General features: G+C 44.5%; 3 protein-coding genes across 5 annotated transcripts; 1 reads left to right on the forward strand and 2 right to left on the reverse strand.

The window, feature by feature from the left end:
• Window positions 1–175: 175 nt before the first annotated feature.
• Window positions 176–4,453, reverse strand: coq9 (coenzyme Q9 homolog (S. cerevisiae)). The gene is made up of 9 exons (XM_026366152.1): window positions 4,352–4,453; window positions 3,537–3,768; window positions 3,248–3,383; window positions 2,225–2,367; window positions 2,036–2,120; window positions 1,842–1,946; window positions 910–1,065; window positions 719–772; window positions 176–455 (listed from the first exon to the last, which is right to left on the reverse strand). Exons 1-9 carry the CDS (start codon window positions 4,407–4,409, stop codon window positions 420–422), a joined length of 1,005 nt encoding a protein of 334 aa, XP_026221937.1. The 5' UTR covers window positions 4,410–4,453; the 3' UTR covers window positions 176–419.
• A 639-nt stretch (window positions 4,454–5,092) lies between these two features.
• On the forward strand, window positions 5,093–8,446 carry ciapin1 (cytokine induced apoptosis inhibitor 1). 3 transcript variants are annotated; one of them, XM_026366189.1, is made up of 9 exons: window positions 5,093–5,135; window positions 6,146–6,308; window positions 6,452–6,595; window positions 6,695–6,774; window positions 6,854–7,013; window positions 7,102–7,178; window positions 7,366–7,487; window positions 7,598–7,679; window positions 7,771–8,446. In XM_026366189.1, the coding sequence occupies exons 2-9, from the start codon at window positions 6,152–6,154 to the stop codon at window positions 7,879–7,881; spliced, it is 933 nt and encodes a 310-aa protein (XP_026221974.1). In that variant the 5' UTR covers window positions 5,093–5,135; window positions 6,146–6,151; the 3' UTR covers window positions 7,882–8,446. The 3 variants fall into 3 exon arrangements, with proteins under 3 accessions (XP_026221974.1, XP_026221973.1, XP_026221976.1); XM_026366188.1 differs by having other exon boundaries at window positions 5,101–5,135; window positions 6,115–6,308; XM_026366191.1 differs by having other exon boundaries at window positions 5,130–5,147.
• prmt7 (protein arginine methyltransferase 7) lies at window positions 8,444–15,329 on the reverse strand. Its single transcript, XM_026366187.1, has 17 exons — window positions 15,107–15,329; window positions 13,835–13,871; window positions 13,161–13,310; window positions 12,737–12,845; window positions 12,482–12,594; window positions 12,131–12,360; window positions 11,871–12,051; window positions 11,661–11,788; window positions 11,198–11,336; window positions 11,026–11,109; window positions 10,894–10,941; window positions 10,669–10,758; window positions 10,258–10,419; window positions 10,063–10,137; window positions 9,506–9,666; window positions 9,316–9,412; window positions 8,444–8,924 (listed from the first exon to the last, which is right to left on the reverse strand). The coding sequence occupies exons 1-17, from the start codon at window positions 15,199–15,201 to the stop codon at window positions 8,766–8,768; spliced, it is 2,058 nt and encodes a 685-aa protein (XP_026221972.1). The 5' UTR covers window positions 15,202–15,329; the 3' UTR covers window positions 8,444–8,765.
• Between the last annotated feature and the right edge of the window lie 66 nt (window positions 15,330–15,395).

Raw genomic sequence — 15,395 nt, forward strand, 5'->3', positions numbered from 1 at the left:
ACATATTAAGGTGACTTTAAACTACAAAACTTTACTTATGGACGTGTGCCTACGCCTTTGCAGCCATTATACTGGATAACTGCTATAATAATAATAATAATAATAATAATAATAATAATAATAATAATAATAATAATAATAATAATAATAAGTTAAACAAAGATAAATCTGAACATTTAATATACAATAATAACTACTTTATTGAAGTCTTAATAGATTTAACAACAAAATAACACATTTGTGAATCCTTTATACAAAGGAAAAAAATGACGTGAGCAAGAGTGAAATTTGGACAGTGAGACTTATGGCGTGTGACTTCATTGAACCATTTCACACACATAATCAGAAACAAGAGCAAACTGATCTCCAGCGTGTGACATAAGTTAGAGACTGAGAGAGAATCGGTTTGACTGTGATGATCATCGTCTCTGGTTGACTCCCGTCAGGTTCTTCAGCTGGAAAACACAAGACAAGCATGAGTCAGTCTCTATCAATACATTGAAGTGTCTTTGTCTTCACATACATTTAAACAATTTACATCTTCAAAGTGCAGAGCCCCCAGAAGTGTTATGTTCTTAATACAGTTGAAACTGATACAATTTCACATGGTCACATCCATCTTCAAAGTTCCAAAATACATACAAACAAAAAACAAACAAACAAAAACAACAACGAAAACCCACTATTAACAGACTGAGGGAGCAAAAATGTTGCTTACTGTTATAGCAGCTCCCACTAGGCCCTGCACCACAGCTTCACCCGTCGACTGCACCTACAGAACAAAACAGAGCACACAGCTTTTGATATGTCTGAAAAAGCTTTTGGCCCCATATTGAGGACAGCTGATGTTGTGCAGTACAAGGAGAAGGACAACTCTTTATTGCAACAGCTGTCTTTAAAGCGCTCTACCTGTTTGGCAGTGGTAGCCATGTTGACTACATCCTGAATGCGATTATCAAGGAAGTTCCAAGTGTCCTGAAAGTCTGGAGATGAATCCTGAACCATCACTAGCTCTGTGGTGTTGTAGATGCCTGTCAGTGCAGCCCGTTTGGTGTACCAGTTCATCTACATAAGAATGAGATGATAGAGAAGGGTTGTAAGACTATGTCATCATTACTGCGGTACAACCGCTGTGCTTTATTCAGGAAGTAGCACGTAGAGATGAATAAACGGCGTTTAAATAAGGGGAGGACAAAAAGAGCGGAGAAATATTAACACATGACATACGAGACGAGTTATAGTTGAACTGCTAACTACAGCTCTGATGACTACCCATTTATTATCCATTCTACTGTAATGTACAGATGTACTATCTAAAAGAGGTACAAGTACACAACTCAATACTCAAGTGCAATTATTTGCCTAGAAAAATACTCCACTACAACTAGAAACCTGCATTCTTTTACTCGTGTAAATAAGTCCAAGATGTGAATTTTCCCTAAAGTAAAAAAGTAAAACTACTCCACTTAGGATAAAACACATTTTAAAGAGTGTTGGATTTGATGCTGTTGATAAATATACATGTTGATTTTATCCATTTATGTAGTGGCAGGTAAAAGTACAGAACTTAAATAAATGTCCTTAGTTACTTACCAACATCATTTAGCTCTATTAAACTAGGTGCTGCTTTACATTTTTGACTGGAGCTACTGTGTGATAATTACAAGACAAGACACAAGTGATGTCTATGACACAGACAGGGACAGACTCAGGTGCAGATGGGTGGGTGGGGGAGTAACCTGGAAGGTGGCAGGGCGAATATTGTGGGGGTGGTGATGAAAGGGGGACATGAAGGTATGAACAGAAGAGGTAAAGGAACGAGGGTGAGAGGATCCACTCACGTCTGTGGATCGGTCTCCAGCGTAGTACCAGATGTCGTCCACCAGGGTGGAGAGATGCTTCAGGCTGTCGGGGATGTTGTGAGGAAGGAGCAGGATGCTCATCGCCTGAGGACACAGACGCAAAGTCGAGGATCAAACAAACTTTCTGCTTTGATCTGGACCTCCGTTGTAACTCACTGTGATGCACACGATACCTGTGGCCATGTTTCAATGTAGGGGATGTACATCCTCAGTCTGGTCTCAACAGCATCTCTTAGGAAGTCAGCAGTCTTCTTTGGTCTGGAGGAAGACGTTTCAATGAAAATCATATAAATTTCATTTTTCTCTTAATGCCAAATGTTAGGCAGCAAAAACTAAGCCCTTTTTTGTGTGTGTACACGTACTCGGCCTGGCCCAGCTGGATCTGCTTGTGTTGTTCAGCCAGGATTTCTGCCAGCTGTGAGTTGCACTGAGCGACAAAATGTAGGACCAAGTCTCCAGCTCCGCTGTTGAACATGCCAGTGGAAGCAGAGGACAGGCCCAGAGTCTGTCCCCCAAACACACAACAACAAACACGTCATTTGAAATCTCCATTCACAAAGTGTGCTACTCATTTACTGTAGCAGCGTTTCTCCTGTAATGGTACAGGATATCTTACTGCTGCGTCCTCCTGTGTAGAAGTGGTGATGATGCTAAAAATGTCTTATTGACATGCAAGAACAATAGACAGGTAATCAGCATGTGTCATAATGGTTTTTATATGAGCAAAGTAAGGTCGCTGCAGAATGCAGAGTTTGTGTGTTGTAAGTATTTATCGGAGTAGTATCAAATCTAACACTATCAACACCCTCTGAACAGGGCTGGGATGTAAGGAAATTGTGGTGTAGCAGCTCTGCTCTGTACTGCAGGATCACAGGACTCACACCAGCCCAGAAAGGCAGAGCCCCACAAATTTTTACACAATCACTGGAAAAAGCATCATCTGTAGATCAGAAAATACGGTTTCAGAATATTGCAAGCAGTCCAGTGTAGCCCCAGACCTGGATCTGTTCAATTTAATAACATTTGGAAAGTTTTAAACATCTGTATCAGGAAATGATTTTAAGTCACTCATACGTGCAGGGAGTCTACAGGAAGTGCCAGAGGAAACTGGTTAAGCCTCAACTGGCGTAGTCAGAGAACAACCCTAGCACACATGTTCTACTGGATCCAAGGGAACCTGACAACAGATAAACCAGTTCAACTGTTAGATCAGCACACAATTTACACTGGTTACTTTTCTGTTCGACTCGATCCTGACTTGGTCTGATGTCCTGCATGTGTAGAAAACATTAATCTCAGTTGCAATTCGATTAAAGTGCTCTGACCGCTTGAAGTATTTACCTTAAAGATTTTTAACTGTTCATTTCCTCTTAAGAGCAGCTCACCTCAGCACCGGCCGCAATGGCTTCCACTGACCAGCCGTGCAAGTGGACGAACTCCAGAGATGCAGTCAGGATTCGAGCTTGAAGCTCTTCCTCTGTTTCGTACTCTTCACCATGTTCCCCGCTCTGGTCCTGGTAACTTCACAGAAATAAACATACAGTGATGTTCCAGCATAAACAAAGAACAGGGGAAACATCAGGAGCATGATGGAGGACATCAGCAACACACAAACTTAAATGCTACATACTGTAACTGAAACCCTGCCGGCTGAAGACATTTGTACAAACTGACCTGGTGTTTGGCCTGGAAGCCTCGGCTGCTCCCGGGTCAGATGAGTCTCCCTGGGAGGCAGCTGCTGTGTCCTGTTCAGCAGAGTGAGCCTGGTAGTGCTCGTGGTAGGTGGTGGATGAGGAGGACGAAGGCGGTTTGTCAGATTTGGTTTCGTCCTGAAGCCTCAGTGCTGCACATTGGAAGCCTCGTCTCAGGCTACACGTGGGGTATGCTGCTGTTGGTGCGGCCGCCACTGGAGAAAAAGGAAAATAGACTGATCGGCTTCTAAGGATCTCCACCACATTATATTATAAAAGTCAAACTGTGTACTTATTTCATATCCATCTACTTATGTTGCAGCTAAACGCTCCAAATGTCAAAAGCCAGGACCTGTAGCCTTGAAGGGCAACTTCACTGATTGACATCTTGCTTCTTAAGGATCTGGTTTAGAGTCTACAGTACATGTATATGAAAACTCCAGAGGACATGGAAACTGGACGCTGGAGCAGACAGCTTATATAAGCACACGGAGGACGCCCCCCAAGTGACAGGAACTTGTTTACCAGGCGTGTCTAAATACTGAGGTCAAGGAAACACCACGGTTTCCACAGAAGGGCTTCAACCAGCAGTTGTCCGTGGAGCCAGTCAACCCAACGTTAGACTAGTACAAGTGTCCTTCATTATCACCTTCTATGACTAATGACTTTGGCGCGGATAACTTGGCTCACGTCAACACGAGCTCGTTCCCACTTTGTCCAACTACAAAGAAGTGGACCGTACGTTAATTATTTTCCCAGCCATGTTTTGCATTCTCAGCAAAAGTATCGTTGTCTTACCGCTGCCCAGCCCCCGGAGAACCCTTCCAGCCCGCACAGCTCTCAGCAGCGACGCCATCTCCAGCTGCACAGCGCCTGCTTTTAACTTCACACTCAGCTACGTCATTCTAACGCGACTCTGTGAGGAAATAAAAAAAAAAAAAAAAAAAACAAGCTGAGTGGAATAAGGCCGAAAACCCAAACAGGAACTTTTCAAACTAAAATCAATAACACGCTTTCTAAATGAGTCTACAAAAGCAAAAATATTGACCAGTGTGAGCGCGTCGACGTTTTGGGCTTAGATTAAATTACAAATAATTCTTGACACTGCATGATCACCGAGGTGGTGAAAGCCCACGGACTCAGTACTTGAGTAAATGTGCAGCTATTTGCCTAAAAGCTCCTCAACTGCAAGAATCAAGGACTGCTTCAAATTCTTTACTCAAGTTGGAAGTGGTTGCTTTAAAGAAAAATGCATTTTAAACAGCAAGGCTAGCTCAGGTTTGTTTTACAAACATAAAGGTAAAAAAATATGGAAAAAGGAAAATATGGAAGAAAATCCAATAATGAATAATAATTAAAGATCTGTGCGGAACTAAAACCAGCAGCTGATGAAGAGTTTTTAACCATGTTATGTTATTACAAGTGGTTCATCCATAATAACACCTCAGAACAGTACTTCAGTAAATGGACTTAATTACTTCCCCCCCGCTGCGCGCTCAAATGATATTATTTTGAAAATATAATCCGGAAGTTGTTTTCTTTATGTAACTTGACGCTCATACAGCTGACACAGCTACAGCAGGTAGGTCACAGAGTACGTTTCGATTACAATTCTAACCTTTAGAGAAGCAAATTAGAAACCAGAAGCTTTTGAAAAGTATCCTACAAACCTAGAGTGGGTATTTTATTCGCGGCTCGTCGCGCTGCTGAAGTTGTTGAGTAACGTTACCGGCGTTTTCTGCGTCACGTTGTTTGCTCGAGGCTCCTTATCACGTCCTCACTAACTAGTTCACAAGTTAATTAACTGAACTAGTTCACTTCAAGACTTTCAACTATTCTTAAAGAACGAAGTGGGCTAGAAACAATGTTTAGAGAGAAACGTCGAGGTCATGCTGCAGTTTTTGAACAACATGTTAACTGTAGTTGTTGTTATCAGATGTTAGCTGCTAACATTAGCATGTTCTAACCAGGTTCTTATTGTCTGCATGTGACCAAACAGGACAATATCAGACCCAATATCAGACACTGTCTTCTTATAATATGTTAACGTCACTCCAGATCCTGATCTAGCTTTGACTGTATTACTGGAATACATCTTGTCTCTGAAAATCCACTTTACACTTTATATTCAGAGAGGAACAAGAGGAATGAACTGGAAAGTGTGTGGTCTTTGTAGAGTTGGGGAAGGAAGGAAGCCAGTGCTGGGCCTAGAAAATGTACATTAGGGTGTGATGGAGGTGTGGGGAGCGTTGGGTGTTGATGTCACAGTAGAAGCTCAGTGTTTATTTTCAAAGGATTTAACCTGGCTTATCATATCGAGCATAGCAACATCATTTAACAACTTCAGCAAAAGGCACGATACTGTACCACAGTATGTACGTTCCCACCACTGTAATGTTGTTGTTCTGACTTTATGGATCAGTTTTATGTTTGTTTAGCATCATAATGGAGCACACTGCCATGTAAACAGTCATTACAGCTGTCAGTGATAGTGTGGGGTTGGACAACCGGGAGGTGATTTCAGTGACATGAACAGTCTTGTTTTGTTTTTTGAGAAACAGAACCCCCTCAGTGCATCTTTACTTTGTGCAGCACGTCATGGCAGACCTTGGCATTAAAGCAGGAGATGCGGTGCTGTTGGTTTGGGCTCAGCCCTGCACACCAGCGGCCCTGAAACAGTACGCAGAGGAGCTGGGAGCTGTTGTCGGCGCAGACGGCAAAGTGTCGGTGGAGAACATGGAGAGACTGCTGCTGTGTGAGTGACCTGCTGCGTCTTTGTTTGCATGAATCACAAACTGCGGCCGCAGCTGAATTGTTCAGTTGTTACACATGTAGACGCCATGACTCATCCAGTTATCTTAAACACGGTTAAAGTGTTCTTTCTCATCCTCCCTTCAGCTTCCCACTCAGCCTCCACGTTCAACTGGGTGCTCTCCTGCCTTGTGGCGGACAGCTCATCTATCCACAGTACAGAGAGTCTAGCTGAGCTGGCCAGAGTGCTGAAACCTGGCGGGAGGCTAGTTCTGGAGGAACCAGTTAGTGGTGAGAGAAACAAGTCTTTAATGGTGACCGAGCACATTTGGAACTCTACTACGTTTTGGCTCTCACTGTGTGTTGGACGTGTTTGTCTCCCTTCTGCAGGAGCTGAAGCTCAGAATGTGAGGACTGCAGAGAAGCTGATGTCAGCCCTGAAGCTGTCGGGCTTCACATCAGTGACAGAAGTGAGTGGATCAACTTACACGTGATCCTCAGGTTGATGACATAAAATAAATCCCTCTTGCTCTTCTGCCTCTACCCAAGGTCTGTAAATCAGAACTGAGTCCAGAGGCGCTGAAGTCCCTCACCGGTCACCAAGGAAACTCACTGTCTAGAGTGCGCATATCTGCCTCCAAACCCAACTACGAGGTGGGCTCATCGAGCCAGATCAAGCTGTCGTTCGGGAAGAAGACGGCTAAGCCAGGTGGGTTCATCATTCACATTGGGAGGTTTGTTGTTGCTGTGTCTGGTACGAGTTAAAAAGTTAATACTTGCCTTTGTCTATTCTTCAGCAGAGAAACCTGCTCTGGATCCTAATGTTGTCAAAATGTGGACCCTCTCAGCTAATGACATGAATGATGATGATGTGGTGAGTTCATGATTTGTATTACTCAAGTCTCCCAATACAGTTTGATAGAGGTTTAATTTTGATATTTGAGCCATACTTTTTTTTTTTTTGAGGGTCGTTGCACATTGAAACGCTGACTCTTTGTGCCGGCATCTCCTTTGCATCCACAATGTGTGTTTTTTTTTGTCCCTTCTCTGTCGTCTCTCAGGATCTGGTGGACTCGGACACTTTGCTGGATGAAGATGACTTGAAAAAACCTGATCCCTCTTCCCTCAAAGCCCCGAGCTGTGGAGAAGGAGCTGGAAAGAAGAAGAAAGCCTGCAAGAACTGGTGAGGGCGCAATAACATGTTGTTAAAATAGATGTTTTGTGTTGTACAGTAATCTGTGATTTGAAGGCGTTTCAACGCCACCTGATGCAGCGTGTTGTCTGTCTGTGTAGCACCTGTGGCCTTGCTGAAGAGCTGGAGCAGGAGAGTAGAGAGAAGCAGACCCCTAACCTGCCCAAATCTGCCTGTGGAAGTGTGAGTACATAGCTTCTTTAGTTTCCTTCTTTGTCACATTAACCCGTTAACATCGTGAAGCAACAATAACTTTTTCATCTGTGTGTGGCAGTGCTATCTTGGCGATGCGTTCCGATGCGCCAGCTGTCCATACCTGGGGATGCCAGCATTCAAACCAGGAGAGAAGATTGTACTGGACAACACTACGCTGACGGACGCTTGAAACATGCTCCTTGCTCTCTTCACAAACATTACATTCCTTCCTTTCCTTCCACAACAGCAGCAACATAAAAGCCGCTCTTCAGGTCAAGACTGTTGTGGTTGTGTTGTTGACTGAGTTTCAGGTAACAGCACTGTGACTCAACATTTTCCTCAGTGACTCACCAGCGTTGTTTTGATGCTGACGCTGCAATTATGCAAATGCTGGTGTGAGAATTCCCTGAAGTACCTACGTGCACTGACATGCATCTTCTTTCCATTTAAAATTCTTATTTGCTTCTTTGAAATAATGATACACTCAATAGTATGTTAACTAGAAGAATTTAAGCTTACTGAGAGTTCACTGAGGAAAGGAACAAACTGTTATTCAAGCGTATTTATGTGTTTAAAGACAGTCTGACAAGAAATGTTGTTGCCTTTTTGTGTTTAATTCGATAAACTAAAGCCTGACTCTTGTCACAAATGACATGACAAATGAGCCCAGCGCTAAAGTCCCTGCTCTGCTAGTCCTGCTTCACAAGATGTAAACTTCATGTATGTCAATCTTCCAATAAAGACAGTAAACACAGGATATAAAAGTTTATAAAACCTTTCTACAACACGTTTGGTTTAGCCACACCAGTGACCTGGTAACTTCCAGAAACTGTCAGTCATACGTTTTTCCTGTAATAACTTAAACATACCACTTTATGTCCCTAACTGTACTGAACCACAGTTTTCATCTTACACAGTTTAAAAACACTTCAATGGGATGTTAACAGTGACAGTACAGTCCTTCAGGTACTGAGTTAATATTAAAGACAAATGGCAGCATCAGCACAATAAGACGAGACCGGCTGAAAGTTAAATACGCAGCAACTGAGGTGAAAAGCAGCGTTAAGAGTTCAGTCAGTGAGACTCCATGCTGAAATCCATCCTGATGTCTCCTAAACTGGGGTCAAAGGTGAAGCTGTAAGACACTGCAGCTCGGCCCTCGCCTGAGATCTCCCACGGTGACCTGAGGAAATAGATGCCTTGCTTCCTGTGTCGGCTCCACTCACAGTCACCCTGTGGGAGGAGGTGGAGACAGGGAGTCATCACATATGTCAGAAAATTCAAACACTAACAACCGGAGACTCGCAGAAAAGGTGCTGTTCTGTGGCTTCGTCAGTTCTGGCACACTGGTTAAGCTGATGAGGTCAAATGTGGACTGGTTCCCCACCCACTGGACTGGTGTTGCTAGGGTCACATGTAAAGTGTGGACAGCAGTTAAGCTGCCTGGTGAGTGGTGTGTTAACAACATAACTCTAGTGGACAATGAGCTCTGTTTTCAAACTAGGCTGTGAGTCTTCAAGCTGCCACTGAGTCGCACCTTTGGGACAACATGACAAAATAAGGAGACAAAAAAAGTTCATGTTTAATATGTTAAACATCGAAAAAAGATTAATGGTGGTGATACCTGCTCACTGATTGGTCCAATCAGACCCCCACTGACAGTGATGTCAGTGGTTAGGTGATACTCCATCCACAGTGCAACACCGTGACAACGACCAGTCCTGTAACAGATATTTAAACCAGTGGTCAGTGACTCAGCAACATCAGACCACTGCTGCCTGCAGCTCTACCACAGTGACAGAAAGAATTGGTACCTTCTGAAAGGCAGCGAGCCCTGACTGCTCACTGGCTGCTGGGGGACGCACTGCGTGAAGTCAAAGGTCATGACGGCCGCAGAATCACTCAGAGCACGGCATGGGTACTCCCACAGGGGGTGGGGCTCCGCCTCGAGGGACTCACGGAAATCCAGAGATTTCTGAAGGGACAGGTTTAGTTTTTAAGAAATGTACGTGATCATTAGTGAAAACAAGGTAAAGTCTCAGTTAACACAGCTGAACGTCATGGAGCTGTTGTTTATATCGAGCTTGACGGCTCCAGTGAGCTGCTATCGATACACAGGAGGGAGGAGGTGAACCTGCAACACAGATGTCCACAGTCTTGTGTCGCAGTTTAAACTCAGTAAATCACTTCACCCCTGTTAAATGTAAGATGGACATTTTAAACTTGATTACATAAACTGAGTTAAATGGGGGTGTCCGTCTTTGTCAGGAATTCCCTTCTATTGATTCTCTTTTCTGTGTCGAGACATTTCGTCTACATGAAATATTCTACCAGTGTCTGCGCTGCGAACTTAATGACATTAAAACTTTACCTGGACCATTTCATCCATGGGGGTGACGTCAAAGCCCTCACATGTTCCACATGGTGCTCTTATCCTCCACAAATCCTAACATGGTAAAGAAAGAGGCGTTCATTGCAAATCTAGACTCACAGTAGAACTTTACATTCGGGATCTGATGCTGCCTTCTATGTTGTATATATGTGAAACCATTCCCGCCCGTCCCACCTGGAACTCCACAGCCAGCATGTGGAGCGTGGCAGAGCAGGGGAGGATAGTGGCGTTGGGCAGCAGGAGCCCTGCCAGGGCGGTCCGACAGTACCAAAAGAACAGGGAGTGCCAGGGCAGAAGGCTGGTACTGAAGTACGGTTCACCCATCAGGACTGAGATCTGTGTGAGAAACAGCACATTTGACACAGTTGTTGATGTTAGATTAACAAATGTCACAGTATCTGTGTTCATTTGGGATTTTTAGATTCAAATTAACTACTGTGGGTCGTGGAATTACCAACTGTGGTGCTAACAAGTGGTACACGGTGACAGAAAGCACTGCACACAGTGGTTTGACTCCTGAGGACAAAACACAGACACACTTGTAGCAGTTTCTCCACAGGGATCAATAACATTTGTCATGATCACCTGTTTTCCTCCTAAGTCATTGCTGCACAGCTGGTCGGGCCTGATCTCCAGCAGCTCAACAGCTCCTTTCAGTGAGTTGGCTTCCAACACCTGCAAAGAAGAACATGTCGTGTCAGCACTTATTAACCTGCCCCTGGAGAACTGTGTTAAAAAAACCTAAAAGAGCAAAACTATCAAGAAGCATCTGCCACTTCTCAGAAATGAAGCTGTAAAATAGTCCTTCACCTGCTCAATAACCTGCTTGGACATTCTGGAGTTTTCCAAACCAAACACCTGGGTAGAGGCAAATGGAGATACAAGTCAGAGGGTTTGGTTTATGAAGGTTGAGCGTGTGTCCTCGTGGTTACAGCACAATACCTTCTTGGCTCCGAGCATATGAGCAAACACAGGAAGCAGACTTCCATCGCTGATCCCGAGACACACGCTGTCCTCTCTGAGAACCTGCAGTCAGCAAAGCAGCTAATGAGAGATCCGTCATATCCATTAAGTCTCTGAAAAACTGTCTGGACTCAGGTTCGCCCTCACTTACGCTGCGCAGTGCGCTGACGAAGCTCTCTGTCCGCTGCCTGTCGTTGAGCTCGCCAAAGCGAGGCCGCGTCCAGACCAGGTGAGCCTGGCAGGTACAGCATGGCCGAGAGGGAAGAGCTCGAGTGTGCGAATCCTGCTGGCTGAAAACATTCACATACAGCGTGAGGTCAGCTGAGGGACAGAAATGACAAAGAGTCTAAAACTATGCTAACTGAAAGTTTTTCAACCTTTATTAGCGTGTCCCACACCAACTGTGGACTCTTGATGATATGAGAGACACAGCAGACTACATGCATGAACCTGACCGTTCACCTGACAGTACCAACATGTTTACAGCTGTGTCTGGAGGACATGACAGTCTTTACAACAGCTGGTAATTAGACGTCCCAGTGCTGCAACATTGACTCAACCCCCCCTACTGGGTCATGTCAGGCTTGTGGTGTTTAGTCTCTGAGCTGTTGTACCTGTGAGACTGCAGGCTGTACCACAGACTGTAGTCATCATGGCAGACGGTTAAACTGAGCTCCTCTCCTGCCGTCACCCTGCTCTCCACAGGCAGGAAGTACACGCTCTGCATCCAGTGGTCCCTCCACTACAACACAACACAGCACAGCATTAACACAGACTGATGGGAGCCTGAACCCTTAGGATCTTAACACTGGTGTGTGACTCACCGGAGCCATCCTCGGCTCAGGGTATGTCCAGCTGGGAGCCATGGTGCACACAATGCTTCCACTGGGATCCATGTCCAGGTCCCACCAGGACAGGACAACCTGGGCTCGACCACTGGACTGAACCACAAACTGGGAGGAGTGGGACTGGAAGGCGCTGCTTACTGGTTTACTGAAGTCCACACTGCGAGGGAGGGGGAGCACGGAATGAAACGCTGATGTTGAGAGACAACAGTGTAGGAGAACCTGTCTGTCTTTCATACCTGAACATGGTGCAGAGAGGACCCAGTGGGGTGAAGCTCCCAGGAGACACCTGGCTCAGCTGGATGTCGCACACTGAATGAGCTCCAGCGCAGCGGCCCACCGAGGGCGGTGGGACCAGATGGGTTCCTTCTACCTCCACTGGCTGCAGCTGAGTCCAGCTCCACAGCAGCTCCGACTCCACGAGCTGGGCGTAGATGGTGGCGCGGTGAGGAACTGCCTCACAGCCCAGCTGAAGAGACACGAGGGGACAGATCTGAACCCGCTGTCTGAAGTTCACTTCAGCCAACATAAATTTAAGATTCAACTAAAACTAATTCTATAAAACACAAAACAACAGAGCACACACACACCTGGACCAGATTTTGGTGAGCATGCTCGTAGCTGGGCAGAGCTCCTTCACCTATTAGTTCTGTATCAAACAGTTCTGTGACCAGGATGTTGGCTCTGGTTTGCATATCTCCATCTGTTCATAAACCATAAATACAACACAAAGGAAGAAAATGAGGAAAGACTCGTTGTAGAAAATCCGACATGTATCAATTCCCACCATGAGAATGTCAGCTGCATTCATGCTGTGCAGCTTTTGTGTGTGTGTCCTCTCTGACCTGGCCCCACCGTAACATCAGTAGAGTGCTTGTTAATAATCTTGATCTTGTCGGAGAAGCCGTTCTTCTCCACAATACTCTGAGCTGCTTCAGCCATGGGCTTAAAAACCTGCAGACACAGAGGAAACGGAGGCTTCAAAAACTAATCATTAAATGAATCAATAAACAGTTATAACTGCCTGAAGCTCCTCTGTGCATCCACAGCATAGTAAAAAAGGAAGTGATGTCAGCACACTCACTAGTGCTGCATGTACTGTTTTTTTAGCGTGGTGATTTTAGATTATCATAAAAGTTTTATTTCTCAGTTTTGACACTGGAACAATCAGAAACAACCAATCTCCTTCCACACAGACCAGTATTTGGGGAAACTGAGGGAGCCCGTGCCAATGTGCTGTACCCAGCAAGAACATGTAAGAATCAGTACCTCCACGGCGTAGCAGAAGTCTGCTCCAGCAGTGACAGCCATCATGGACAGTAGGCCTGTCCCCGTGCCGATGTCTAGGACGATCACTTTCTCACCCCGAGCCTTTACTCTGGACACGGCCGCCCGAATCCCCTGGTAGTACTTCTTATTCTGAAAAGGGGGAATGATGTTAGAGAATGCTCTGTGGTGAAACTTAGTTGTTCCATAATTTGTTTTTTGGGCATTTTGCCTTTATTTGACAAAATCTAGTGAACAGGCCGACAGGACTGAACAAGAGAAGAGGGGTAGCATGTAGTAAAGGTTCCCACATGGACTAAAAGCAGAGGCCCTGCAGTGACGTAACATGGACTAACCAATCAGCCAGCAACAATTCAAGCAAGAATAAAGAAATAAAAGAATAAAAACCTACTTCTAGCTTTTAAACAGTGAAGATGAAGAAGTGATGCCACCTTCCTTTGTCTTAAAGTGAGCTAAATAAGTTGAGGTGTTGGATTACTGGTCGGACATAACAACTAGTCTGAGACACCAGTTTCAACTGGGTTTACCTTTTCATTGAATTAGTTATGGATGATAGGTGTTTACATCCATATAAAAACAGTGAAAATAGTGTCAACCTCTTAATACTGTAAGAACATGAACACTGTTTTCAGGCAGTGGTGTTGTCCAAAACTCACCCTGTCATGATCATGCAGCATATCAGCATAACAGGACCTGAAAGAAAAAACATTTATATATCAATCACAAGATGTTTGTGTTAATGTTTTACATTTAAGGTGTTTCCATCAAAATATAGTTTAAGGAACAAAAGTAAAAGGACTCAATGTGCAGAGAAATGCTCCCTGTTAGTGCTTTTCTATTACATGTGATAATCACTTATGTATTAATGCGGATTTACCGATTTGCTGATGTAATTGTTTAAAGTATAGTTAAGACAGAATACATGTGTCTGAACGAGAGGGATCCAGGTAGAAGCGTTAGGTTACAGGGGGCTGAGGTGAAGAAGGTGCAGGAGTTTAAGTACTTGGGGTCAACAGTTCGGTGTGATGGAGAGTGTGGAAAAGCGGTGAAGAGGAGAGTGCAGGCAGGTTGGAGCGGGTGGAGGAAAGTGTCAGGAGTGTTGTGTGACAAAAGAGTGTCAGCAAGACTCAAAGGAAAGGTGTACAAGACAGTGGTGAGACCAGCTCTGCTCTATGGGTTAGAGACGGTAGCAGTGAGAAAGAGACAAGAGGCTGAGATGGAGGTAGCAGAGATGAAGATGTTGAGGTTCTCCTTAGGAGTGACCAGGTTAGACAGAATAAGGAACGAGTACATCAGAGGGACGGCTCACGTTGCCTGTGTTAGCGACAAAGTCAGAGAGGCCAGACTGAGGTGGTTTGGACATGTTCAGAGGAGGGATAGTGAGTATATTGGTAGAAGGATGGTAGAAGGAGGGCAAGAGGACGACCAAGGAGGAGATATATGGATGTTTGACAGAGGACATGAGGTTGGCTAGTGTTAGGGTAGAAGATGTTCATGATAGAGTTAGGTGGAGAAGGATGATTCGCTGTGGCGACCCCTGATGGGAAAAGCCGAAAGAGAAGAAGAATTGTTTAAAGTATAGTCGGTTTTATGTCCTAAATTTACTATTGTGTATTTAATCTAATGTATATTAGTAACTTATGTAGTCACATAAATGTAGTATTGCTCTTTGGAGAAGTAGAAGTGTAAATGTGTTCATGAACGCAACACAAACATACTAAACCGTCCTCCACGTCGAAATAAAGTCGGTTTACTTGTTTGCAAACGTAAACAGCAAGTTCACATGACATGTTACTATAACGTTTTCTTACAGGACATATGACAACACTTTGAATTCAGAACGACAATTTTTTAGTTATTTTAACAACTTGCTTACTGTAACCGTTCAAACTGCAGTGGAGCTACAATGGGTGCTAGCTCAGTGCTACCTGGCTATCTCCTGGTGGTAGTCGTACTCCTCGCTCTCCTCCACCCAGTCTAAAGCTCCAGTGGTCGGGTTGGCTCTTCCACAAAAGGTCTTCATCTCTGCTACAGCTGCCACAACACGTCGAGACAGTGTGTAGCTAAATAAAAGCAGAACAAGCCCTAAAGTTTAAAAGAGTAAATTGGATTAAAGAAGCAGCGTTGCTCCGACGGGAGCCGCCATGTTTCCCAGAGACGTCACAACCTGTTTGGTCACGTGACTCACTTCGTTGTTTTTTTCTTTGAACTTTATTA

The sequence above is a fragment of the Anabas testudineus genome, chromosome 6 (assembly GCF_900324465.2).
Source record: "Anabas testudineus chromosome 6, fAnaTes1.2, whole genome shotgun sequence".
Taxonomy (NCBI): domain Eukaryota; kingdom Metazoa; phylum Chordata; class Actinopteri; order Anabantiformes; family Anabantidae; genus Anabas; species Anabas testudineus.

Coding starts and splice junctions, on each gene's coding strand:
- coq9 (XM_026366152.1), bottom strand. CDS start 4,409: ATGGCGTCGCTGCTGAGAGCTGTGCGGGCTGGAAGGGTTCTCCGGGGG. Junction 3,384..3,536: donor GCTTCCAGGCCAAACACCAG/GTCAGTTTGTAC, acceptor ATTTCTGTGAAG/TTACCAGGACCAGAGCGGGG. Junction 773..909: donor TGGCTACCACTGCCAAACAG/GTAGAGCGCTTT, acceptor TTTGTTCTGTAG/GTGCAGTCGACGGGTGAAGC.
- ciapin1 (XM_026366189.1), top strand. CDS start 6,152: ATGGCAGACCTTGGCATTAAAGCAGGAGATGCGGTGCTGTTGGTTTGG. Junction 6,309..6,451: donor CATGGAGAGACTGCTGCTGT/GTGAGTGACCTG, acceptor TCCTCCCTTCAG/CTTCCCACTCAGCCTCCACG. Junction 7,680..7,770: donor CCAAATCTGCCTGTGGAAGT/GTGAGTACATAG, acceptor TGTGTGTGGCAG/TGCTATCTTGGCGATGCGTT.
- prmt7 (XM_026366187.1), bottom strand. CDS start 15,201: ATGAAGACCTTTTGTGGAAGAGCCAACCCGACCACTGGAGCTTTAGAC. Junction 10,138..10,257: donor TGCTGGCTGTGGAGTTCCAG/GTGGGACGGGCG, acceptor TTACCATGTTAG/GATTTGTGGAGGATAAGAGC. Junction 9,667..10,062: donor CCATGGATGAAATGGTCCAG/GTAAAGTTTTAA, acceptor CTGTCCCTTCAG/AAATCTCTGGATTTCCGTGA.